General features: G+C 33.3%; 1 protein-coding gene across 22 annotated transcripts in view; it reads right to left on the bottom strand.

The window, feature by feature from the left end:
- FAM172A (family with sequence similarity 172 member A) overlaps positions 1 to 25725 on the bottom strand; it is a 425882-nt gene that overhangs the window by 226941 nt on the left and 173216 nt on the right. For all 22 annotated transcript variants that reach the window (XM_049108251.1, XM_049108242.1, XM_049108237.1 and 19 more), the window contains one exon: positions 16645 to 16863. In XM_049108251.1, coding sequence (XP_048964208.1) covers positions 16645 to 16863 — 219 coding nt within the window. The remainder of the gene's footprint in view (positions 1 to 16644; positions 16864 to 25725) is intronic.

Here is a 25725-nt window from a genome sequence, read left to right as displayed (position 1 = left end):
ACTAGATTTCAGCCTCTTTTGACTGTACACCCACATTCCTAATCAAATCTAGCCACATTTAAGTCTATTTAATCCACTGTACACAAGGCAACAAAACTATAGGTAGTACTCAAATAACTGAATTTACAATGTAGTTATAAAATGTTTCTCACTTATAAAGACCCACACTCTTTTGATCATGTATATTCTATTTAGAGGTAATAGAGGACTTGGAACTAATCTGTATTAGAACATCTGAATAAAGACAGACTAATCATGTCTTTGCCAATATTCTTAATTTTAAAACTAAATATTATAATTTATCACTTCTCCAAATTTAAAAATTTATCATATAATGAAATATATTCAATGGTATTTAGGCCAGAGCATATTTATAAATGGAAATCCAATCAAATGCTTCAAATGTTGGAGCTACTATCTCTATATTTCCTGTGAATAAGTATGTAACTAATACCAGGTTTCAATGGCAATGGTTCAGTCTGATGACTGAAAGAGGAACAGTATCATCTTACCCTAGTGTCAGTAATAAATTTCCTTGAAAGTCTTAACCAGCTTTACCTGGACAATCCTAGTAACACACCATAATTTGAATTTAATCGCTTGTGCACTAAAAGAACCAGGGTAAATCAAATGATAATTTAAATACAGGCAACCTTGCTAAACAGCCCTGAGAATACAGAGGAGAACTAAATGTAAGCCTTTCTTTTAAATAATTAGATATTTATACTCTGGACAGTAAATATATAATCTCAGTGATTTTCTTAATTTTGAAAACTACTGAAAATTCCACCAAATGCAATATACACGGTGGCAAGAGGGAGGCTGTGATTATTTGTGTGTTTGTTAGTACATACATTTGTTTTTGTACTGGAGCAGAGGAAAGGGAGGGGTGAAGAAAAGTATTACAAAAGATGGAAAGTCAAAATTAAGTATTATTAAATAGAGGATTAGGTTCTGTGAAGAATGCTTTAGAATCTGAATAGAATCTTGTAAAATGTCCAATAATGAGATATTTCTCCATAATGTTCCATTTTAAGTGTTCAATTGACTATTATGAAATGAGTATTTCATTCCAAATGTCTAAAAATGACAATTATAAGCTAAGTAGGTAATCTTTCTGGCCTAATTTTAAGAATTATATTAATATATCAACTTAGGATATTTAATATAACTGCCTGATTTTCTTCCCCCAGAAATAAGAGCTGGAGAGAGGAGTCCAGAATATCCACTTCTTACTTCCCACGTCTAACCAGTGAGGAGGTCCTCAGGCACATAGGCTATAGCTCTGGAGAAAGCAGTATCTTGGGTGACTGCTGAACAAAAGGCAAGCAGAGCATCCTCATTATGTAGGGTAGGGTCAATCTGGTTGTGAAGCCAAAGGAAACTGTGTAAGGACAAAAATTCCTCAGAATGTTGGGTAGGAATAAAGTCTGGCAGAACTGATTGGACTTGACGGGGTCATTTCAGTGTCTTTTTTATAGGATTACTTTGGCTCCATGAGTTGCCCTGGACTATACAGGGCAATAAGCCAGAAGGCTACTTAAGGGAGAAAGGATCCATGTTTAGACCTCTAAATGTAGCATTTTTTATGACTAACCTTTCAAAATTTTTGAAATATCTCAGGTTAACAGGCAACCATTTTGCTGCATACTTTTAGCTCAATGGTGGCTATTGTTATTCAAACTATTAACAAGATTTAACACCACTTAAAGGAAATGTGACGCATTCCTTGTTATTTAAATACATTTTAAAGTATTTTAAAATATATCCTTAACATTTTCAAATATTTTCAGCGTTTTTTGTTTTTTTACAGTAAAAAAATTTTTTTTCCCTAATCTGGTCACTAAGGCCAAGAGGTACCATTTTATGTTTCCCTTTGATGTCAGTTTGCCATACTGGTCAAAAAATTTATCATTCAGTTAAATTCTTCATTTAACTAATATCTGGGTATCCACATGCCAGACACTGTGGATACAAAGATGAATAAGACAATGAATTAAGTACAAGACACCAAAACATTCGCAAATAATTCCCAACATAGTGAAAAGTGGGCTAACTGAAAATAAAATGTATACATATCCAAAGAACTCAGCATAGTGTCTCACACAAAGTAAGCACTCAAAATGGTACCATACAGGGTCACCTGGGTGGCTCAGCGGTTTAGTGTCTGCCTTTGGCCCAGGGTGTGTGTGATCCCAGAGTCCTAGGATCAAGTCCCACATCAGGCTCCCTACATGGAGCCTGCTTCTCCCTCTGCCTGTGTCTCTGCCTCTCTCTCTCTGTTTCTTGTGAATAAATAAATTTTAAAAATCTAAAAAAAAAAAAAGGTACCATACACATGAACTATTGATAAGATAATCCCTGTCAGTAGATGACAATCCAAACAAATACCTTTCAGCCTACAGATTCATCACCAAATATTTCCTCAGTGCCTACTTTGTGCCAGGCACTGTGCCAAACACTTGGGGCATTATCAGTGACAAAACTAAGATACCAGCCCTCCTAGAGCTTACAATCTAACAGGAGAGACAGGAAATAAGTGCTATTAAATGGATACGTAAATTATATAATAGGTTAGAAGGGAATGAGTGTTAAAGAAAAAAAAATTGAGCTAGGTATAGGGAACGGGAAATGGGTAGGCTATAATTTTAACTAGGATAGTGAAGACATGCCTCTACTGAGATAATATTGGAGAAAATACTTAAAGGATTTTAGCAAGCTAGCCCTGCATATATTTGGGTGTAGAACACTACAGGCAGAGGGAACAGTCAATGCAAAGACTGAAAGGCAGAGTATGCCTGTCATGTTGCAAGAACAGTGAGAGACCAGTGGGCCTAGAATGGAATAAGTGAACAAGATAGGGGCAGAAAATGGTTCAGACAGATAAGAGGGCAGTTTTTCTATGGCCATTATCTAAGTAAAATCAAATCTCAAAATAAAGTCATTTAGTCCACTTATCCATCCAACAACTTTTGAATATTACATATATTCAAGGCAACCAACCTCTTAGGTGCCACAGGATAGAAAAAGATGATTAACTCTGAACCTTTAGCCAAATAAAGCTTGCAAATTTCCACAAAGGGATTAACTTACATTGCACTTTTTTTAGTAAAAACAAAAGCCAGGGACAGGAGAGGGGAAGTATAAAGAAGGAAGGCATGTGTAGGGGCATGAGCAGAATTACTTTAAGATCAGAATAGAATCTCCTCAGAAACTCCTACTTAAAACTACCTTATATAAAATACTCCAATAGTTAAGAGTAACTTGCAAAAGAACAGGAGCTACAAAGAATCCCATGAAAGATTATTCATTTTAGTCCTTTTGAAGAAAGTTGCTTGGTTAGATCTTTTGCCAAAAATAACTATTTAAACCCACATAAGAAGGAACTAACAAACATCAATAATATCATTAGCAATTAAGAAAATGTACACCTAAATAAAAATAATGGTTTCTAAAGAAAACTATCAACTTCATATTACATTTCCTAAAGAATAAAGGACAAGTTAGAGTGTTTTATGATCTATAAAGAAAGAAAGAAAAGGAAAGAATTAATTAAGGGATATTAGATGGTTCTAAAAGTCTTGAAATGCTACTTACATGTTTAATTAGCTTCATTTGAACTAAAAGTAAGGGCAAAGTCATTTTAAATATCAAGAATAAACACCACTACATTCCTGAAAATTGAAATATTACAGCTTCCAGAATGTGTCAAAACATCTACCAAATTAATTTCTTTAAAGCGGCAAAATTTTAAGTGGTTTATAATACTCAATGACACAAAAATCACATTACATAACAATGTAAAAGATTTTATATAAATAATCCTTTATATAAAAATGCCTCAACACAGGCATGCATTTAAGGAAAAATTATATAAATAATCCTCATAAAATTGAGGTTCTCACTGCAATAAGTTATACTTAGTAAATAAAGTATATAAAGTAATCTTTAAATTTTAAAATTCGGGGATCCCTGGGTGGCTCAGTGGTTTAGTGCCTGCCTTTGGCCCAGAGCGCAATCCTGGAGTCCCCAGATTGAGTCCCGTGTCGGGCTCCCGGCATGGAGCCTGCTTCTCCCTCTGTCTGTGTCTCTGCCCCTTTCTCTCTATGTCTTTATATATTATGTCTTTATATTTATTTATCATAAATAAATAAATAAATCTTTAAAAATTTTTTTAAAAAAAATTCAATGTGGTTAGTTATTGAATATCTAAATATTTGACTTTTATTATTAATGCTATATTAACCATTGTGAAAGGGAAATTTTCCCTTTCTCATGCTTCTAGAATGCAGCATATGAACTACTGCAAAATACTTACCACAGTCTGCCTAATATCAGAATTGCTTAAGAATATTTCGGCCTCCCCACAAGACTGTGCATAAGCTCCTAGAGAACAAGGATTCTGGTTTTCCATCTGTATATCTCACAAACAGCTATAGCAAGCACAACATTTTGTAAATAGTGCTCAACCGAATTGAAATGTGAAGAGGTCCAATCAAAGCTGTGCTACTCAAAGGGACACATTTTCTTCAGTTTCAAGATATTTTGGTATCTTGTTTTGAAATCCTGGCTAATCTTGTCTTGAGTAGAAATTATATGTTTTATTCTTCTCCCATTTGTCATCTTTAATATCTAGCACTTGGGAGAAGGTATAAAATCAGTGATGGTATACTAACAGAATGCAAACTAAAGCTGGTACTGTACTTTTATCATACTAATAGTTACTGTGGGTATCTTGAAAGTGCTGCCATAAATTTTGAAGGTAAAAGGCATTATGAAAACGATTAGGACACTGAAGGGCTAACATCTCCATTCAATACACTCATTTAGTCATTACTTCCTAGATTTACTGTCTAAGTATACCATCTAGAGATCCACCTCTTAGTAATATGGCATGTAGTAATGGAGAAAATTCAAACCTGTCTCCATGGGCTTTGGCAAATAAAAGGACACAACTGATTACAACAATGTATAAGTAAATAAACATTTACTGAGGGTCACTAATTGCCAAACAATAGGTAGGTGGTCTTTGTTCAATTTGTGGGGTCAAATATGGGGTAAAATGTAAGAAAAAGAACAAACCTACCACATCATCTCCTACTAGGGCTACCCTAAAAGGCCACAGTCTACACTCTGCACAACCCCAGGGGGTGCCAGATAAGAATTATGTCCCTTAGACTTGTGCAATGAGGCAGCTTGTCTCATACCATATTTCATCCATCTACAAAACTATCAATTTTAAAAGGTAGCACTGTTTTATGTACCATTAAGAGAAAAAAAAAAGTCACCAAATAATCCACAATATGCCATTAATTTTTAAGATGCATCCCAAATTCAGAGATGTTAAAATGTGATAAAAGGTTTTAAAATCAATGGAAAAAGATGATAATCTGAGCAATCTTCAATTGACTGAGCTATATATGCACAAATAATAGCCTTTCTTTGACGGCATTATTATATATGCAGTCTGCACAAGAATTCTGAGGGAATTTTTTCACTCGCCGTGTGAAATTGAAACAAAGAACATTAAGAATGAATGAAGTATATAGTTAACATCATAATTCACATATAATGCACTAAGATTTTCAAATTTATATTCTTCCTCGTAGATCTTAAAATCAATTGTTAGGAATACTGTTTTCAACTTTTAGGTTTAAATCTCAATTACTTAATGACCACTTATTCCTCTCCCTTAATAATCTACACACACACACACACACACACACACACACACCGTTCTTCTCCTCCAACCCCATCAGCTACCGAGACAAAGGCTAGAGAAGCCACTTGCAAATAAAAACGGAGGGGAAAACAGTCTGGTTCTAATGTAAAGTTCAAGGTAATACCTGAGACAGTTGTGTAGATCACAAAGAAACAACTATATCTAACTAGACAGATTTATGCACAAGGGCCCCAACCAGAAGAGTGGGGCACAGTTGGAGACAGAGGGTATTACACTGACCCTTTTTTTGAAAAAAAAAATGGAGTGGAAGTTGTGAAAGTGCAAGAACCATCATTCACATTTAAAACCCGATAGAAGCATGGTCAATCCAACTGTATTTTAGACAATTGCTGTCAAATGTTACTTTAGATACGAAACAAGAAGAATCCAATTTGGAGTACTAGGAAGAACGTGGCTTCAGAAATGGAGAAAGTCATGGACAGATGCAACTTGGATTGTAAATTAAGGATATTACAGTAATCCTAACAAACATTTATTGAATGAATACTAGGTGTAAAACCCTGTGCATATGTGCCAGACACCAGCACTCAGCTCTTAACCCACTATAAAATCAGTCCACTGCAAAGTTAAACATCAAACAAAAAGAAAGCTCCAGTACAAACTAGTAGAATATATATTAGGCCTCAACTGGATAGCAGGGCTAAATACTGGAGCCCTCCAGGAAGCAAAAGGACACCCATTTTAATGGAAAGAGGGATGAAATGAAAACTGTGTTTGCTAAAACCCCAAATGGCACATGATTCTCCAGGGCCTTCTGTTGTGGGGGAGGAATAGTAGAAAAAGAAAAACAAATTCTGGAGCTCAGTCAGTTAAGTGACTGATTCTTGATTTGGGCTCAGGTTAAGATCAGCAGGGTCATAAGATTGAGCCCTGCATCGGGCTCTGTGCCAGGCATTGGAGCCTGCTAAAGATTCTCTCTCTTCTCTCTTTCCCTGTTCCCTGTCTCTAGAAAAAAAGGAAAAGAAAGGAGAAGAGAAGAGAAGAGAAGAGAAGAGAAGAGAAGAGAAGAGAAGAGAAGAGAAGAGAAGGGAAGGGAAGGGAAGGGAAGGGAAGGGAAGGGAAGGGAAGGGAAGGGAAGGGAAGGGAAGGGAAGGGAAGGGAAGAGAAGAGAAGAGAAGAGAAGAGAAGAGAAGAGAAGAGAAGAGAAGAGAAGAGAAGAGAAGAGAAGAGAAAAAAAAATCTGAATCCTCAAATTCCAGTGGCCTGGTATGGACTGACATCTTGTTTCTATGAAGAAGGCAGGAATGATGTGAAATAGTCTACACATAGGGATCCCTGAGTCCAGATGAGAAGAGTTAAAAGAGATAGGCCCATATGCCTTAATAGAACAGTCCTACCCTATTTTAGCTTTAATATTTCAGCTTACAGGGGCAGCCTGGGTGGCTCAGCGGTTTAGTGCCGCCTTCAGCCCAGGGCGTGATCCTGGAGACCCGGGATCGAGTCCCACATCAGGCTTCCTGCACGGAGCCTGCTTCTCCCTCTGCCTGCATCTCTGCCTTTCTCTCTCTCTCTCTCTCTATGTCTCTCATGAATAAATAAAATCTTTTAAAAAAAATAAAAATAATATTTCAGCTTACATAGCTGTTCACTCATATTGTTCCAGTTTCATGTTGCCTAACATACCAATAGAAAAATGGTTCTTATTTTAATCTTACAAACTGCTTCCTTTGGTTTATGTTCAACACCAAAGAAGACAGGTACACCAGTGGTTCTAGACATGTGGTCTGCAAACCTCTGGAGGTTTCTGAGAGCTTTTAAGGGGGTACACATAATATTAAGTCATTATGAGTCTTTTTCACCATATTGACATTTGCAGTTAAGAAGGCAATGGAGGACAAAACTGTGACTGAGCATGGATCACAGAAGTGATACCAAACTATAGTAGCAGTCATTGTGTTCTTCACTGCTACACACTCCAGGGGGAAAAAAACCCCCACACAAGTTCACCTAAAAAATGTTGATGAAGCAGTAAAAATTACCTTTATTAGGTTTCAACCCCTCACCGTATGTGTGTTTAATATTCTGAGTGATGAACTAGAAGGTACTACATAAAGCACCTGTAAACCAAATTATGTTACGATGCTTGAGTGGAGGAAAAGGAGTTGTATAACTGACTGAGTTGTGAGCTAACGTAGCTGCTTTTTAAATAAAATACCATTTTTACTTGTAAGACTGATAAACAAATGATGATTATTCACATTTGGGTGTTTGGAAGCCATTTTCTTAAAAATAAACAAAATAAGCCCGATAGTTCAAGAAAAACCACCAATGGTGTTTGTTGCTGATAATAAAAATTGAGCTTTCTTGCAAAAATTAAAATTTTGGGAAACTTACATCCTCACTGATAAATTTAATAGTTTTTCAATTCTTAAAATCTTTGCAGATGAGATTGGTAGTAATATTAATAGGTAGGATTTTTTGATACCATATAAAATATGTCATCATACAGAAGACATTATTTTCCAAGTGACCAATATATGTTATAAAATCATTCATGAGTAAAAGATCCATTCAAAGATACAACAAAGACAAAGAGGTCTTCATGAAAACAGTACAAAATACTTATCGATGTGTTTTAGATTCATACAGCAAGTCATCTTTAAGAAACTACTTGTTGAGTGTTGGTGTAGCATCAAAGAAGAATATATATAATAATCTGAAAAAGCTATTAAAATTCTGCTTCCTCTTATAATTGCATATCTGTATGAGGCCAAACTTTCTTCATAAATGTCAATAAAAAACATCACAAGAGAGTGAAGACAGAAACAGAAGTGGAATTCAGCTGCCATCTATTAACCCAGACATTAAAGAGATTTTTTTAAATGCTGCACTTCTTACCATGTGTTTTTGTTTGTTTTGAGAAATAGAGTATTTCTCATAAAAATATGTTATTTGTAGCATCATATAATGGACTTCTTGCTATTTATTTTTTTATTTTTAATTTTTTTAAAGATTTTATTTATTTGAAAGAAAGTGCATGCGAAAGTGAGCATGAGGTGGGGGGAGGGAAGGACAGACAGAGAGGGAGAAGCAGGCTCCCTGTTGAGCAGGGAGCCCAATGAGGGGCTCATCCTAGGACTCAGGGATCATTACCTGAGCTGAAGGCAGATGCTTAACCAACTGAGCCATACAGGTATCCAGGATTTGTTGCTATCCTAATATACATATATATTCTAATATGTATATATATTCTAATATATATATATAATATTGTATTTAATTTATTTATTTGAATGAGATTTATTTATTTATTTGAATGAGACAAAACTATTGGGGGGGGAGGGGCAGGGGAGAGGGAAAAACAGATACCCCATGGAGCAGGAAGCCCCATGTGGGGCTCGATCCCAGGATCCTAGGATCAGGACCTGAGCCGAAGACAGACACTTAACCAACTAAGCCATCCTGGTGCCCCTAAAATAAATATTTAAAATTTTCCTCAGATTTAATTTTTTTTGTGGTAAATATCAGTTGATATAACATAAAAACACTTTAGCAACTTTAATAATGTTTAAGCATGTAAAAGGCTTGAGAAGCAGTGATTATAAACCAATTAGGAAAGACCTCCTTTGGCCATAATTCTCCCCATACTTCCCAAGGGAAACCTGGTAAGGAGGGAAGAGAAAGAAAATGGGATATACTGAATAGTAGGTCTCCCACTAAGTTGTTTTCATACACATTACTTTACCTTATTTATTCCTTACCAGCCTAATAGCTATGATTATCCTCATTTTACAGATGAAAAAACTGAAACTCAGAGAGAGGTGACTTGTCTAACATCACAGTTTGTGCAATAATTAAGATTATTATAGCGTACCTCTCTTCAATTCTGAAGTTCTTTTTCTTTCCACTACATCATATTTATACACAGAATCCCTTACCAAGTTTGGCCAATAGCCAACCAAAACCAATAAATGTTGAGCTCTAGTCTTTATTGTAATTTCTGTTTTAAATCTAAAGATCTAATATTTTTACTGGTTTCAAATATTTCATTGTTGGCCTGTTTTTACCTAATTCAAAGAATGCCTGGTATACTTAATACTGGTTGTTCAGTAGGGTTTAAAGAACAATGTGCTAATTTTCTGAGTGTTAGTATCTATCAGTCATACATAGTATCATAGTTCTTTCCACTTTGTGCTAGTCAATATCAAAGAGTAGATTTATATAGTGAAAGGTCTCTCTCTTTTGCTTTGTAGGTTCATGTAAGCAAGCATTTATTAAGGTATTCATTCATCAAATATTAATTAAAAATCTAATATTTACTAGGCTTTGGCATCATGAAACATGAAAATATAAAGATTGATTTCTGATTATTTAAAATAGAATTATGGCACTTTAAATGCTTTAAAATTAAATAATTTGTGGCTACTTTCTCTGTAATCCGGTTTGATCAGTTTCCCTTTTAAATGAAAATCTTAAAATGAAGAAATTAAGGTATCATTAGTGAGCATTTAATGATTATATTTTAATATTGCTTTACCAAGTTGTTAGAAAATGCAAGTGCTACTAATAATATATTTATTAGGGGCTAACTTTTGTCAGGTAGGATCCATTTCCCTTCTGGCTTCAGGTGGAGCCATTCAGCTAGAGTGACGTTCCCAATTTCTTTCACCATCCCTCACTTTTTCCCTCCCACAGGGGGAGTGACTTACTTGATTAGTACATCTGAGGGAAGAAACAGAATGCTTTACTCAGCCCTTCTAGGCATTTTTCAAAGATTCTTGCAAAAAGGATGCATTCCAGCTTGCTTTCTATGTTGTGAAAGGCAAAGTGGATGCTTGAAGGATATGTGAATGTTTGTTTCAGGAGGAAATATATTAGGTAATCTAAATTTAGTCACAGATCTAAACCACATTTTCCATTTGAACTGTATCAATTAGGAAAACTGGTGTTTTGATCCCTTTTTGTCTGACTCCTTTGTCCTGTTGTTCACTGGGTTCCAAACTCAGGAAGGTAAGACAGCCATATTATTTTTGGTACAAGGTACTGAAAGGTACAAAAGCTGGGGACCTCAAAAGTTGGGATACATTCTTGGTTGATTATGACCTTGAAGGAAGACAGGATGTTATTTACTGGCCCAGAATGCCCAACACTGTGTATCAGAAACCATGTTCACTTTACATAGATTATTATCATTCCATTTTTCAGAAAAAAACCTGATGCATAAGAAGTTAATTTGTTTGAGGTCACAGTATATTAAGTGGAAAAAGACAGGATTTAACTCAGGTCATTCAAATGCTATACTTTTAATCTCATCTCCATACTACATGCCTGCAATGGGTATGGTTCTGAATGTTATCCAGACACCAAGAACAGAAAATAAAAATAATTATTATCAAATGTGCCTTCAATGACTACTGGTTTTAAGCTCACTTGGAAAAATGTAAATGTTCTGGAATATAGAAAAATGTTTAAAATATAAATTCTTAGATTGCTTACTAAATTACTAGCTAAACCTGTTCTTTTTTCTTTCCAGTTATATATTAAAAGCTTTAGGCTAAGGGGAAAAGAAGGAAGAAAGAAATGCAGTGTGATGGGGGTACTCAGTTTCAGAGGAAAGCAACATCCAGTATGAACAGCAGCAGCCCCTGGTGGTCTATGGGGAAAAAATAGTATATCTATAATTATGGGGGTAGAAATATGTTTTTAAAAAGAATATATGTACATATTTAGCCATTTGACTCAGTTCTCAACCCAACACATTAAAAAACAGATGCTTTAAAAAATGATCTGTTGGCAAGATGCTTGTTAAAATTTTATCAGTTGAAATATTAAAATTCATTATGAATTAATTAACACATTATATAAAAATAAAATGTTTTTGTTTCATCGTTTTACAAAGTACTATAACCAGTGGTGATTAACACTGGGAATTTTGTGTGTCTTGCTATGTGTTGCTCAGAAAGAAACTAAATTTATAGGATTACCACTAAATTGATGACATTTTCTGTCTTCACTCTTGAATTCAGTTGGCAGATGTTTTCGAGAACAAAAAATTCCATCTTATTACAAAACATATTAAGCAGGTTTTCCTGCCAGGCATGTCTGACATGATGTTTATTGCCTAGACCAAATCAATCCCCTTAATAAGCCATAATATATGCCAGAAAGTACATTATTTCATACTTAAGGAAAGTTGCCACATGAAAAAGTAAGTACTTTGATCTCTCAAGCTCTGCTTCTAATGCATCAGAAATGTGCTACATAATCCAATAGTTACTCATATCTATTTATGCTCATTTATTATGTAAAATAAAAGTACCCTTTGCTAATCTTAAAGTTTTAGGCCTGGATTCTACTTTATTTATGCCTGTCTTTAATAGAATTTATAAAAATTTGAAAGGAGATTTCGCTTTTTTATCATATTCCATCAAAAAAGAAAATTCAAATACTTAAATATACCAGGAACATAAAATGGTTCCAGAGATTAAACACTCATTGACTGCAATATAAATAAATTAAATCTGGTTGCTGAAACCCCAGATAGAAATAGCTCCAGTGGCATTAGCACAAAAGAGAACAGTTACAGAAGAAGATGGGGTATTTATTAGCTTTCACCAATAATTTGAGCATAATCCAAGTCAGAGTATCAAAAACATATTTTTTGAAAGAAAGCTTCAGTTTATCAGTTGGCTGTTTCTGAACAATTGCAAAAATTCACATAAATGCTGAAAAAAATCCGTCAGAAAACTAGACACCAAATATCTCTCATGTTAAGGGATAAGATTTTTGATGGATGTCAACAAGCAATCAAGCCATAAATATTTGAGTATCTTCAATGTGTAATGCCAGGCTTTGCCAAGATTCTTAATCTGTAAATGTCTCCTCCACATTTGGATTTTTCCTTCTGTGGCCATGTAATTTCCTTCCCTCTCCTACTTTTGCTTTTTTGTTTTTTTTTTTCCCAACTTTCTGGGGTCTAATCTCTCTTCTTTACTTCCCATCACCACAGCTCACAATTAAGTCTTTTAGGGAAGAGATGTTCAGTTACATCTTAGTATTAAATAGACCAGCATCATGTCACTTTTGCCTATATTCCACTTACCTAATGTAAAGTGCTTTTATTTTTTTATTTTATTTTTTTTTGTAAAGTGCTTTTAAATTATCTTCCTTAGTCTGAGTACTTGTCTCTTATGCTCCAGTTTGATACCAGAATAATCCTTATTTCTATGCTGCAGGTCACATTATCTAGGTATCTCTAGACTTGGGCCTGGTCTTTTTGCTTTGGTCTCCTTGTTAGGGGTCTGGATTCTAGTTTGGGGGTTTATTATCCTTCATAGTATGCTCTGTACTATTGTAAAAATTAGCTCATTTCTGTTTATTCTTAAGGACTGACTGATAAAACATGCTCAAAGACCTACGGATTATGGGGAATGGAAAGGCATAAAAGATAGAAATTAATAATATTATGAAACAAAAACACAAGAGTTCTCTCAAGACAGCACATGATAAATTCCATAAAAGTTAACCAATCACAATAACTTCCATAAATCATAGTAAGGAGAGGTCACTATTTACGATGATACGAAAAGGTGAGATTTCAGATGGGCACTAAAACATGGATAGAATCTGGATGAAGGGAAAGAACAGGAAGTAAAGTTACAACTCCAATAAAGTACAAAGTGTGTACAGCACAGAATAAGTACAGCAGCCTGGATCTACTTTTATGAGAAAGTGTGTGAAAGAGAAACAGCAGTAGGTCAGCATGCAATATTTCCATTTTCACCCATAAATAGTACCTTGATGATACAGCTAAAAAAAGAAAACAGGATATCCCACTTTTATATATTCAGATGAAAAGGTATAGCTCAAGGTATCAAATAAATCTTGAGAAACTTACTTTTTATCATCAATTTTTGTAATGTATTCTCAGCCACTGGAGTGGGTAGGGGACTAACAATGTACTTCTTTGTTTTGAATTGTTTGAATGTTTCCTAAGAGACTTAATCAAGTAGCATACTTTAATGATGCAGGACATATTAAAAAATAGTAATTGTTTGGGATTTTAATCATGACTCCACCACCTTACTTACCAAATAAAAATTTATTGCGAAGGCTCTGTTCTACAAATATTTATTATGAAGACTCTGTTCTGAGCTCTGTGGATATGTGAGCAAAACAGACTAAGTCCCTGCCCTCATGGAGTTTACATTAAAAGCTATCTGACTGGGAAAATTACTAAGTTTTGACTCACAGTCTTCTCATGTAAAATTGGATGATTATTACTGATCCTATTAAAAGAATATACATGTGTATATATTCACATACAATGTAATATATTTATATGTATTTACTTATATATAATTATGTATTATATATAAATTGTTTATAGATATTTAATAGCATCTATTAAATAACTGATCACAAATCTATTAATTATCAGATGTTTACTATATCATGTCATGCTTTTATTATAACTGGCTTAATTTTCATATTTCATGTACATATTTTGTCTCCAACTGGTTAGAAGAATGTGGTAAAGAGGAAAGGGAGAAAGAATCTACAATAATTACAAGTCCTGGTTTCAACACTCAGTTCCACCATTTACTAGTTACTGATCCTAAACAAAAATGAGCCATCTGTGCATCAGTTTCCTTAACTATAAAATAAGTATAAAACTATTTGATCCACTTACCTCACACCAGGATTGTTACAGGGAATATATAAACAACCTCAAAATGTAAATGGTTAAGAAGTATATAAATTAATGCTAATGTATCCCCATCACATACCAAGCTCTGTGTCTGAAAATTACAAACAGCTTTTGGAGACATGTATTGGAAGGGAGAGTACAAGAAGTTGCTTCTCAAGTAGATCAAAATTACTTAAGAAATAAACACCTTACACAACATGAATCATTCTTTTCTTTCTCACCACAGGATCACACCTTGCTATCTAGAAATATGTTTGAAGAATACCAGCTTAATTCTGCTATTTTGCACAATTCTAGAAGATTTTAAGAGAACGGGTATTTATTAAGGAAAAATGACATCCGTAACTAAGACCATCAGGTATATAGTTGTGTTACCTAAACAAGTCTGTTTTTGTGTTAAGTGCTTTCAATGGGAACTGAGACTGATGAGTGAAATGAGACAAGAAAGAAAGAAGCAAAAAGACATACATGATAAGGAAAGAAGCAGAAATAGTAGGGGTGTTAAAGAGATAAAAGAATTAAAGAAAAAAGACAAAGGGAAAGAGAGATCTTAAAAATGAAACAACAAAAAAAGAGGTTTCTTCCTTGATATAAGAAAAAAAAAGAGGCAGAGATAAATGAAACAGATTTGAAAACAGAAAAAAGAAAATGCACACATACATGAGAACAAAAGCAAAAAGTCTTGGTGACAAGAGAAAGAGAAAATAGAAAAGAAAGTACAAAACTTACAAGACATGTCAGAAATAGATGCTTAATCTGTATATATCATAGGCATATAAAAGAAACTTTTAGAAGAAATAAAAAAATACCTATAGTCACTTTTTGTTTGCATTTTGTCACTTTTGGTTTGCATTTTATATAAGTGAATTTTCTTAATGATTTGTATATTTCAAAAACTTTAGCAATTTTTTTTTTGAAATCTGGGTATGAGAATTAATTTTTTTTAACTGTCCTAAGAATGGTGGTTGACAAACTGGGTCATATAATTAGAAAGCTTAGGATAACCGATCAAGGTGACATCACACCCCTTATGCAGCCATAGGAAAGAAAAGCAGTAATACAACCACATCAGGACGAGCAAGCTACTTATTGATTCCAATCTAATCACTGTTTTTGTTTTTCAAAAAATATATCAAATAGTGAGATGGTTTTCAGAAATTTAAATACTCCAATCTGACTAACATTTGCTAGAGTCATTGTATGATGAGCTTTGTGTATTCTTGGTCTGGATACCTTTTTGGGGTCTTGAGAACTTACATGCTGCTTTCATACTGCTTAACTGCCCTAACTTACTCAACAAACTAACCTATAGTCTTGAATGTTTGGAGCATAATTCCCAAAAATATAGTGATTATGCAATGAACTAGAGTCAAGAAAATAATTTAGAAAGTTATCTCTTCCCATCAAAGACAGTATGAAATATTTTATTAGTGAGCTTTTAAAGTAAATGTAAAAATAGCTCAGATTGAATAATTTGAAACTTTACTATCTTACAATATAATGTATAAAGTGTTAATTTGTCTATATTTAAATGTTCTGAATTGCTCACTTTTAAAGAACATATCAATTTACTATTTTACTTACCAAGTAGTATTTCTGACATGCTTTACTATTAAATTCTATTTCTAGGACCCATAATAAAGGCTTTGGAAATTGCATAAATCTGTCTCATATATACAATACACAGTATGTACATCAAGTAGAATGTGTCGAAGTTCAAATAAAATTGTTTGTGCCCCCTACGAATTAGAACTCCTTGGGCAGCACTGCTCTAACGATCCCATGCTGCTAGCATTACAAAGTGCAAAGGTTCACTGGGTAAGAAAAGAGCAAAGGAGGGAGTTACCTCATTACACTATCCCTAAACTATTCTAGTTTAAATATTTATTAAGATATTAATTACTCTTCCTCCCTCCATCTGCCTTCAGAAGTTCAGCTGAAACACCGTGGATGGATGGCTGCTGGTAGGAAGAGAATGTATTAAAACCATTACCACCCAAGATGAAGACTGATGTTTTGTATGGTGCATTATTAATCGCTTTTGAGACTTAAGTAAAATATCACACTGAAATAGAATGACGTGTTTTGTAATGCTGAATAAAAAAACAAAACATTTCATCCAAGTTAACCACCATGGGATATGTATGGTTAAAAATTAATTTTCTTTTAAAAAAGAAAAATAGTATATATGAAATAAAATACAAATAAAGTAAAAAAATAATGAAGGAAAGTAATAATTCTTATTACTTACTCTGATATACAGCTGCATCATTTCTTTTTCTCTCTGGGGGTTACGATACTTTTCATAGAAATCACGTCGCTTCTTTGTTTCTTTAGAGACTTTATCTTTTCTTTCCCGTTTTTCTGCTGGTTCATCTGAACTATCAGACGATGACTGTACATGTATCTTTGGCTTTTCTACTTCAATATAGTTTTCATTGGGATTCAGTACTATTACTCCATATCCTTCCTGTTTTGAAAGGAAAGAAGGCAGCATAATTTAGAAACCTTCTCAATTCGTAAAAAAATCTGTAAAATTTCATAGTGATTTAATATAGTTGCATATTCACTAAAGTATTTCTTTATAAAAGACTATACTTTTAATTTTTCTAATAAAAAGTTATTTGTAATTGTTGGCCTGTATTGTTTATATAAATAAACAGATTATTTGTAAGAATAAAAAGACAAAACTGTGAAGAATATAATGGTTACGTTTTTTAAAAAGTACTTCAGATCTCTCAGGACCCCCCAAATAATTGAAATACATGATCAAATAGCAAGTAAACTTTCAAACCACATTAATATTTAAAAACCTATTTTGAGAAAATAGTCTCTTTGAAGTTGAAATTAAAATTTCACACCATATTTTGTTGGATTTTCTTTCCTTTAGAATTGCACTTCAATGAGCATTTTTTTATTTGTTTGAATTCAAGAAAGAATAAGCAATTAAAGAATAAATGCGATCTAACACTCTACAGATTTACATATCTATAATATCAGAAATATATAATGTCTACCTGTGCACCTTTTATTTTTTCCCACCTCTCTTCTTTCAGAAGGCCACACAAATCATAAAGCAAAATAATGTCCTACTATAATACATGGAAGCAATTATTTAATCCTAAAATTTCTTTCATTTTTAACTGCCATACAAATTTATCTTTCTTAGTAACCAGTCATGTCCCAAAGATTAGACTACAGCTTACTGAGCTTATACCTTCTTTAAAGTTTTAAAAATATGCTTTCCTGTCTGACAATTCTAGCAAGGCAAACATTTCTATGGTTATAATTAGGAAACCTTTTGGTATTTATATTATTATAACTGATGGAATAATCAAACCATGGGAAATAGAGAATAAACAATTTCCACTGACAAGCATGTACAACGTAAATTTGTGAAGTTATTAATATATTCTATTTTCTATTCATTTCTGTACTGTGGGTGTCCCAATTCTGCCTTGTAAAATCCTGTAAGGTCATATTTTAAAAATGTATTATATTATAATGAAAATATGTAAGAGCTATGGAAAATAAAGCTTGAAAAATCTCATCCTTACAAAAAAGAAAACTGAATACTTTTTCCAGAACTGTAACTTTAGAACTACTTCAAGTTTAAAATTTAATTGTTTTTTTTTTGCCAAACGAACCATAAGAAGTAATTTTTTTTAAAGTGATAGCAGTAATAACAATACTATTAGCATAGACTTAATTATCTTATTTTAAAATATGCTACACTGCTGCACATAGTTGGGTTTTTTAAATAGTTGATTTCACAATCTACATAAAATCTTCATTGGGATTTTTCAATTTTTTCCCCCAGTTGATATTACTGTCTAAAACCTGATATGGTTTGCTGATTGTTAAATTCATTAAAGTTGGGATTTTAGTGAGAGTTCTATTAATTAAGATATAGTTGTCTCGCACATATGAAAACTATATAATCACACATACCAAACTGATTAATACCACATATTCTTTAATACATCTTCAAATAAAACTTAAATAACCTCTTTCATCAGAAGTTATAAAATATCTTACAAATTTAAAAATTTAAACATTCTACATCAAAGCATGTGATAAAGATTTTTTTTTTTGTTTTCTTTTTAAGTATCTTAGCTGATAAGTCAAAGTTTTACCAACAAAAGATATTTTATTTGGTCCTGCTTTATTCTAATCTGTATAGCTATTCAAAAGTCTTGTAATTCATTGTGATCACTGTCAGGTAGACAGATTGTCACTTGGTGATTTTCTACAGTTGGACACACTTGACTAGTTATTAAAATCACATTTGAAGGAAGTTCCTACCCCTCTTGCTTGTGCCTCTTACAACTTTTCACGCCCTTCTCAAATTTCAGCCATAACTTCTCCTCCCACCAAAAGTAAGTTAAAGAACACTGTTGCACTCTGCTAAACAGGGTGAAATAGAGGCATTCATACACTGTCTCTGGTGTAAGGAACGTAGTCAAAAAAGGTCACCATAGGCCAAAAAGAAAATTGCCTCCTTACTAGATTCTGTACCGTGAGTAAGTGGTCTCCTGTCATGTTTCTTCCCTGCCTTCTCTGAGTGAATTGAACTTTAAACACACACACACAGACACACACACACATACATACACACATATGCACATGCATAGTCTCTCATACTCACACAAGTTAGAAGTAGCAAACCCAAAATAGAATCTTAGAACTCTTAGAGATGAAAATAGTGATATACTACATTTTAACGATATTGTGAAAAACATCAAACTCATGTAACAATTGATAGAACATGAGCATCATCACTGTACCATGAATGAATTCCAAATAAAGGTAAACTCTTTAGACAAAATTTACAGTCACTAGAATTATAAAACTGTTACCCTAATTTTTAACTTAATCACTCAATAAAATATTTTCATAATACATTTACTTGAGCAAAAGTTTTTACTTCAATTTTTTGAAATCATTGATTGAAAAATTACTGTGCCTACTTGATTTCAAATGGACTCTAAAATTTGGTGTGTCCTATCTACATAAGTATAAAAAACAGACACATATAAATCATCAAAGAAGTAGTATTTGTCTAAGTTACTGATTATGTAACTGAAAATTACATGATTCATTTGTCCAATTTTATAGACACAATGTCAATTTTTCACCGCAGCATCAACTGATGAAAAATGATCCTATTTTTAAATCATGAATATATAAATCAATTAGAGAATTTTTAGCATTTAGATTTCAACAATGAATGCTGCTCTTTAAACACCTGAATTATTTAGAAAATATTTTATCATTTAGATATTTCATACTGCCAATTTAATTAATGGAATAACAATCAAGAAATATTCAAGAACATTTTCTGCAGAAATGAGAGCTAATTTTAATAAATGTCTTTGTTGCAAATTCAATTACCATTCTGTGAAAAACTTACATTTTTCAATTAAAATTTTCCTGAAAAATTAATTAATGTGATATTCACAGAGACCATTAATAACCATTTTATAATGAGAAAGAGAAAACTGGAGGAACAAAATAAAGTTAACCTCCCACTTACATGCTCTAACCACAGATATTTAGGAAAACTTCATTTTTTCCGTTTTTTCTGTCACATATAAATATTGTCCAAAAATTCCTTTATATAATAAAGTTAAAAAGATTTTTGCCATTCAACATTGACACATGGAAACCAAGGTATCAAGGAAAATAGTCAAAGTAAAACAGGCAGATAATATACCAGTAGTTAAATTTAGCCGTTTTAAATGCAGTATCAATTTATATCTTAAAAAATCAGAATGTCACTTTAAAAATTAATTCTCTCTATACCCAATAACTCAGGAGACACAGAAACAGAAATTCTAGTTTGACCTTTAACAAATATACCCATAAAGTTTACAAAACTTTATAAACCAGGCATCAGATATAATATCATAAAAGAACTGTGTACCGCCATTCTAATCAGGCCTCCGTAACTAATGCTTATAACCTTAAACATTTTATATTGAAGTATCCATTTTATATTTAATTATTCATGCTAAATTTCTCATAAGATGAAAAGGCAGATCATCTCAAACATACATGGAAATTTCCATTATTTTAACAAGACAAAATGATCAAACTGATTATCTAACATACTACAATTAAATAAATAAAACTTCTGGCATCTTGCATAATGATTTACCAAATCAATTCCAATACCCAACATTTCAAGAGACAAAGCATATATAAAGTTTTTAATTAACTCTTATGTTTGAGTGCACAGACTAGAAGATCAAGAAAGTGATCAAGAGGATAGATAATTTGTTTCATGGATCTCATTCCATTTTCTATTCTTTATAGCTGTAACTATAGCTTCATTTTCAGAACTGTGTTTATAAGGTATAAACCATGGACTCTATCAGAAACCCTCCAAATTTTATTCCTAGACATAGCAGTTTATTCAGCACAAGGGCTTGTTGTGATTTAAACAGAATACAGAGGCCTCTAGGCGTCCTTTACTTTGAAGTCTATAGATGCACTTACTAATAAATAATAGTTCATTTATCATTCAATCAACAAATGATAGCTTAGGTCAGAGGTCTAAAAGAGATAGGTGATGCCAAACACAAAGAACCAAAGTGGAAACTGTGCTTAAGAAATTAAATCAGAATAGAAATGTACTTGTCAAGAAGATTCTACAAACAGATAAAATGTTTAAATGTCCAACCAAAATCATAACATACTTTGATCCAATAAAATGTTGCTAAAACTGAAGATTTATCCAAGTTAATTTGCTTGTTAATTACCAGTTATAAGGAAAATAGGAGAAAATTCTACATCTTTTCAAATCTCTTGTGGTTGGCTAAATAAAAAATCAGGTGAAAGTACTCAGCCCTGCCAATACTGCCAGCCACATGTGACCAAAGAGGTCAGGGGCCAAAGTAGAATCCTTTGACCGATGGGACTGTCCATTTTGGTCTTCAGGCAAAGCTCTGTAAAAGATCATTTTACCCAGATTTACCAATCATATTTTTAAAGTTCAGCATTCTATCTGCTTGGTTTGAAAAAAGAAAGGTACTCATCCTCAAGGGAAATGAAACCCAAAGCGTTTTACGTACACACTACATCTACCCATGGTTAAAACGGACAAACCACTGTCCATTCATCTTTTCTAAAAGATGTATGTTGTGTTTATTCTCATCTTTTTCACAACAAGGGTATGTCTATGTCACTGTTGCAACATTCTAGGTGCAACAGTGAGATGAGGTCATGACAACCAATCAGAAGTCACTAGTGAAGCGTTAAAGTAAACATAGCTGTTGGAGCTGCAGCTCTGCTTGAAAAATGCCCCCTCCATTATTTCAGCAATTTTCTCAAGACGTGACCTGGGACTGAAACGCCTAAAACGTCACTTGACTCCGTTTTGTGCTTCCTCCCAATGTGCATTTAGGTAACAGCACCCTGCTAATATTTTGTAAAATGTTTGTCACGACCATGCTTTAACTTCCAGCTCCCTAAATTCTAATGTCGTGTTCCATGGTATAAAAATACCATAATATAGACCAACATAGATTATTCCAGTAAGTTTCCAACTTCAAATAGCTCATCAAGTTAGTCAGTAAAAGAAAACATGCCACAAAAAGTTTTCAGAGGACCACCTGTTGTCTATTATTTTTACATAGCACTTACTCATAAATCATAACACAGGGTAATTAATCAAGCTGTCAAAGAGAAGGTCAAAGGTTATATGGTAGAGTCAGAAGGTCATGCATGGGCTGATAGAGGTCAGGGTCACACTGCATTCCTCATTATCAAGTTGGGATGAGAGACGGCCCAAGCAAACAAAAGTGAAAGCAGATGGAGAAGTGAGTGGATAAAAAAAAAAAAAAAAGAAAATTTCACAAACAAAAAGAAAAGTGAAAGAAGACTGTCAGCTGCCTTCAAGTAGAGAATAGAAGAGAAAAGAAATACACTGAAATGTGCTCAAAGGAGCTCAAGAACATAAAGAAACTACAGTTTTATTAATTAAATAAGTTGAATATAACTTTTCCTGGCCATTTTATTAGTGCATACTAAGCAACATTAGAAAATACATGTTTACCGTCTCTATACCTTTTCCAGCTAGTGTGCTCAAGATAAATTAATGTAAAGGCAGAGAGTTCCAAGGATAAAGTATGATTACAAAAAAAACCCCCAAAACAACAAGAAAAAACACCCCCCACAGAAAACCCCACAACTTATAATAAAAGGATTTTTTTCCTTTAATATTGTCTCTACATTATAACATAGATGTGCAAATAGTTTTAGCCACAGGATAGACAATTTTTAAGTATGATACAAAGATATCCACAAATATAAATGCATCATAAAAGTCCTTTTGAATAACAAAACAGTTATAAAATATTCTATTATTATGCTGGCCTGAATCAGATGCAGAACACTGTGCAAAATTAGCTGTCACCCTTTGCTCAAAATCTTTGTTAATCTCATTTTGAATGTTTGCAGCTTTATCAACACATGCATCAATGTCAGCTCCTTGGTTACTGAACCGCTGTAGTTGGAAGAAGATATAATTAAAATGTTTTGGCACAGAAAAGGTGAAATTGTATCTTCCCTTGTTCCCTTAGGAGTCTGTAAAACATGAAGGATGTATTGACAAACACACACTCCTTGTCTCTGGTTCTGACATCCCAGGTCATCCAAGTGCTATTTATTTTAAAACATTCACTTTGCACTTATCTATATTATCGCCAGATCTGTTTCTAACTTTTCCTACGTTTTAGAACACTGTGATGCTTAAACACCACAGTTTTTTCTTCTGATCACCAATATTTTATTAAAGCAGTCCATAAATTTACAATAGCATCATAAAAAACATTTACCATTCATTATCAAGGATATAAATATGATTTAACACTACAGCATTATGAAATCTTTTATATTCTTTGCTTTTCATTCTCATAAAGAAAACCCACAAACATACACCCACACACGTTTACACATTAAAGTAAAAAGAAGTAACAAGTTACAACTGTTGCCTGTCAATGACAGATCAAAGTCCCTAAGTGGATATAGGGAATCTTACAGACACACCTCCCTATTACATGGTCCCAAGCAGAGTTGGATAGAAAACTTATGTTCTGAAATTTACTACTCTGCATGATAGTTATGCTTTATTGTTTTTAAAGATTTTATGTATTTATTCATGAGAGACACAGAGAGAGAGAGGCAGAGACACAGGCAGAGGGAGAGGGAGAGACAGGCTCAGTGCAAGGAATCTGATGTGGGACTCGATCCCAGATCCTGGGATCGTGCCCTGAGTCGAAGGCAGACACTCAACTGCTGAGCCACCCAGGTGTCCCTGCTTTATGCTTTAGAGGGCAAAATGAAAGTCCAATATTCTCTTAGCTTCCTACTAAAATCCATTACAAAACTGTGTATATATTGTAGCTATAGATGATAGGCTCAGGGTCTTTCAAATCATTATCACTTTGACTCAATCATATACCAAGGAAACATATGGTAAGTTTTTAAGTTACTCTTAAAATCTACTTTAAATCTATAATACATAAATCATTTTATCTTCAAATATGTCTCTTTTCTCTTTTTTCCTTCAATTAAAATAATATGTTTAGAATATTTTTGTTGTTTTTTCAAGAAAATATATGAGTGCCTTGCTTGTGGTTCTAGAGTCCACTTGCAAGTGTGAAGACATAAAGAAGGATCCCAAGTATTCAATGAGTTAATAATTTGTTAAACACTCGTTTCATACAATGAATATTTAATAAGCAGCTACTATTAACCAAGCACTGTGCTAGATACAGCACTATACCTATGAGTCACCTTTCATTTTACAGTATTTCCATTCAGTAGAAAGTTCCAAATAGAATTAAGTACAAATCTCTAAAATGTTTACATGAAACCATTTTATTCTTCAAGAGAAAAGAGGAATATGAAAAGGCAGGGAAAAAAGGAGGGAAGTATTATAAGATATTCCTAAAACCAATCTAGCTACATTTTCAAGGATAGTTAACCCTAAATGGTAAGCTATGCTTGTGTTTGTATTAAATAGTAATAGTTAAACTTACTCTGTCACAATGAAAATGCTCTGCTTGGGGTTGTGCGTGTATGTGTGCACATTGTATACATTCAGATATTTCAATGAGTAAAATCATTTCATAATCTAAGGGAAAAGCTTCTATACATATCTACCTCCTAATAAACAGGTGCAACTGAGTACAGCTATGAATTTCCCTTCTCACAGTGACCTATGTCAGAAGATTTCCTCATACTTCTTCTGCTAAATAATTTAATTACTTATGAGTTATGGTTTCTTTGTAACCTTTTAAATGACTAACTCATTAAAATGCAAAAATATGCAAAACATGATGTCACCAGGTCAAACAGCTGTGTTGGTAAAATTATGGCTGTGAATGTCCCCAAGAACATGAAAATATTAATAATTTATATTGCTCATTAGATGGCAAAAACTCTTTAAACAGATTTAGAGACAGATTAATTTTATAATCACAAAATGCTACACTACCTCATGGTAACAAATCTTTCTACCATCTGTGACCCTTTGGTGTACATAAAACATATAAAAATTCACAATGGCTTAAAGTTTTTGCATCACAATATGTGTATTCAGGGGAAAAAAGTCACAAGAACCTGAAATACAGAAGTAAAGGACTTTGTTTTTAAAAATCACAAGTATTCACCAACTTCAATTACAACTTCATTTTCCTTCAAACAGGACACAGTAATGGCAAATAAGCTATAGTATGAGACAATCAACAAGTCACACCTCTGCAAAACCAATATAATTGTCTTACGCTGTTTAAAAATAAATGTGATATTATGACTTCAAATCTTGTGCAGAAACTTCTCAGAGAATGACAAGAACTAAGGCAATTATGTAAATAAAGTACTATCATACTCAAAGTTCAAAATGTCTCACGCCTGTGCTTCACAGTATCATGATGGTGCTGAAAGCAAAGGGCAGGAAAAGATCTCCTCAACTATCAGCTGTTTTTAGACATAGATGTTTTAGTTTAAAAAACATACGCATTAATTGTCAAATCTGTGCTATTTAGCCAGGAAACTGGCTTCCTAATGATCATGTTTCTCTGCCTCTTAAGCAATTTAAGCACAAAATCCATTATTTACCACTGTAAATTATAGAAATGCGTGCATCTAGTATCAGCCAGCAGCAACAGAATTACTTTTATGTGCACTTGATAATGCTCTTCACATTAATAATCTATCATGGGCAAAAATTAATGAATAGACCACCTTGACACGTGATCTTTCAAAAACACACAATGGTTAGGTAACCATAATTTTAAAATTCCTTTTTAAACTCCTTTCTTAA

Source organism: Canis lupus, chromosome 3, assembly GCF_003254725.2.
Source record: "Canis lupus dingo isolate Sandy chromosome 3, ASM325472v2, whole genome shotgun sequence".
NCBI lineage: Eukaryota > Metazoa > Chordata > Mammalia > Carnivora > Canidae > Canis > Canis lupus.
Note: the sequence above shows the minus strand (reverse complement) of the source record. Positions and strands in the feature narration are given on the sequence as shown.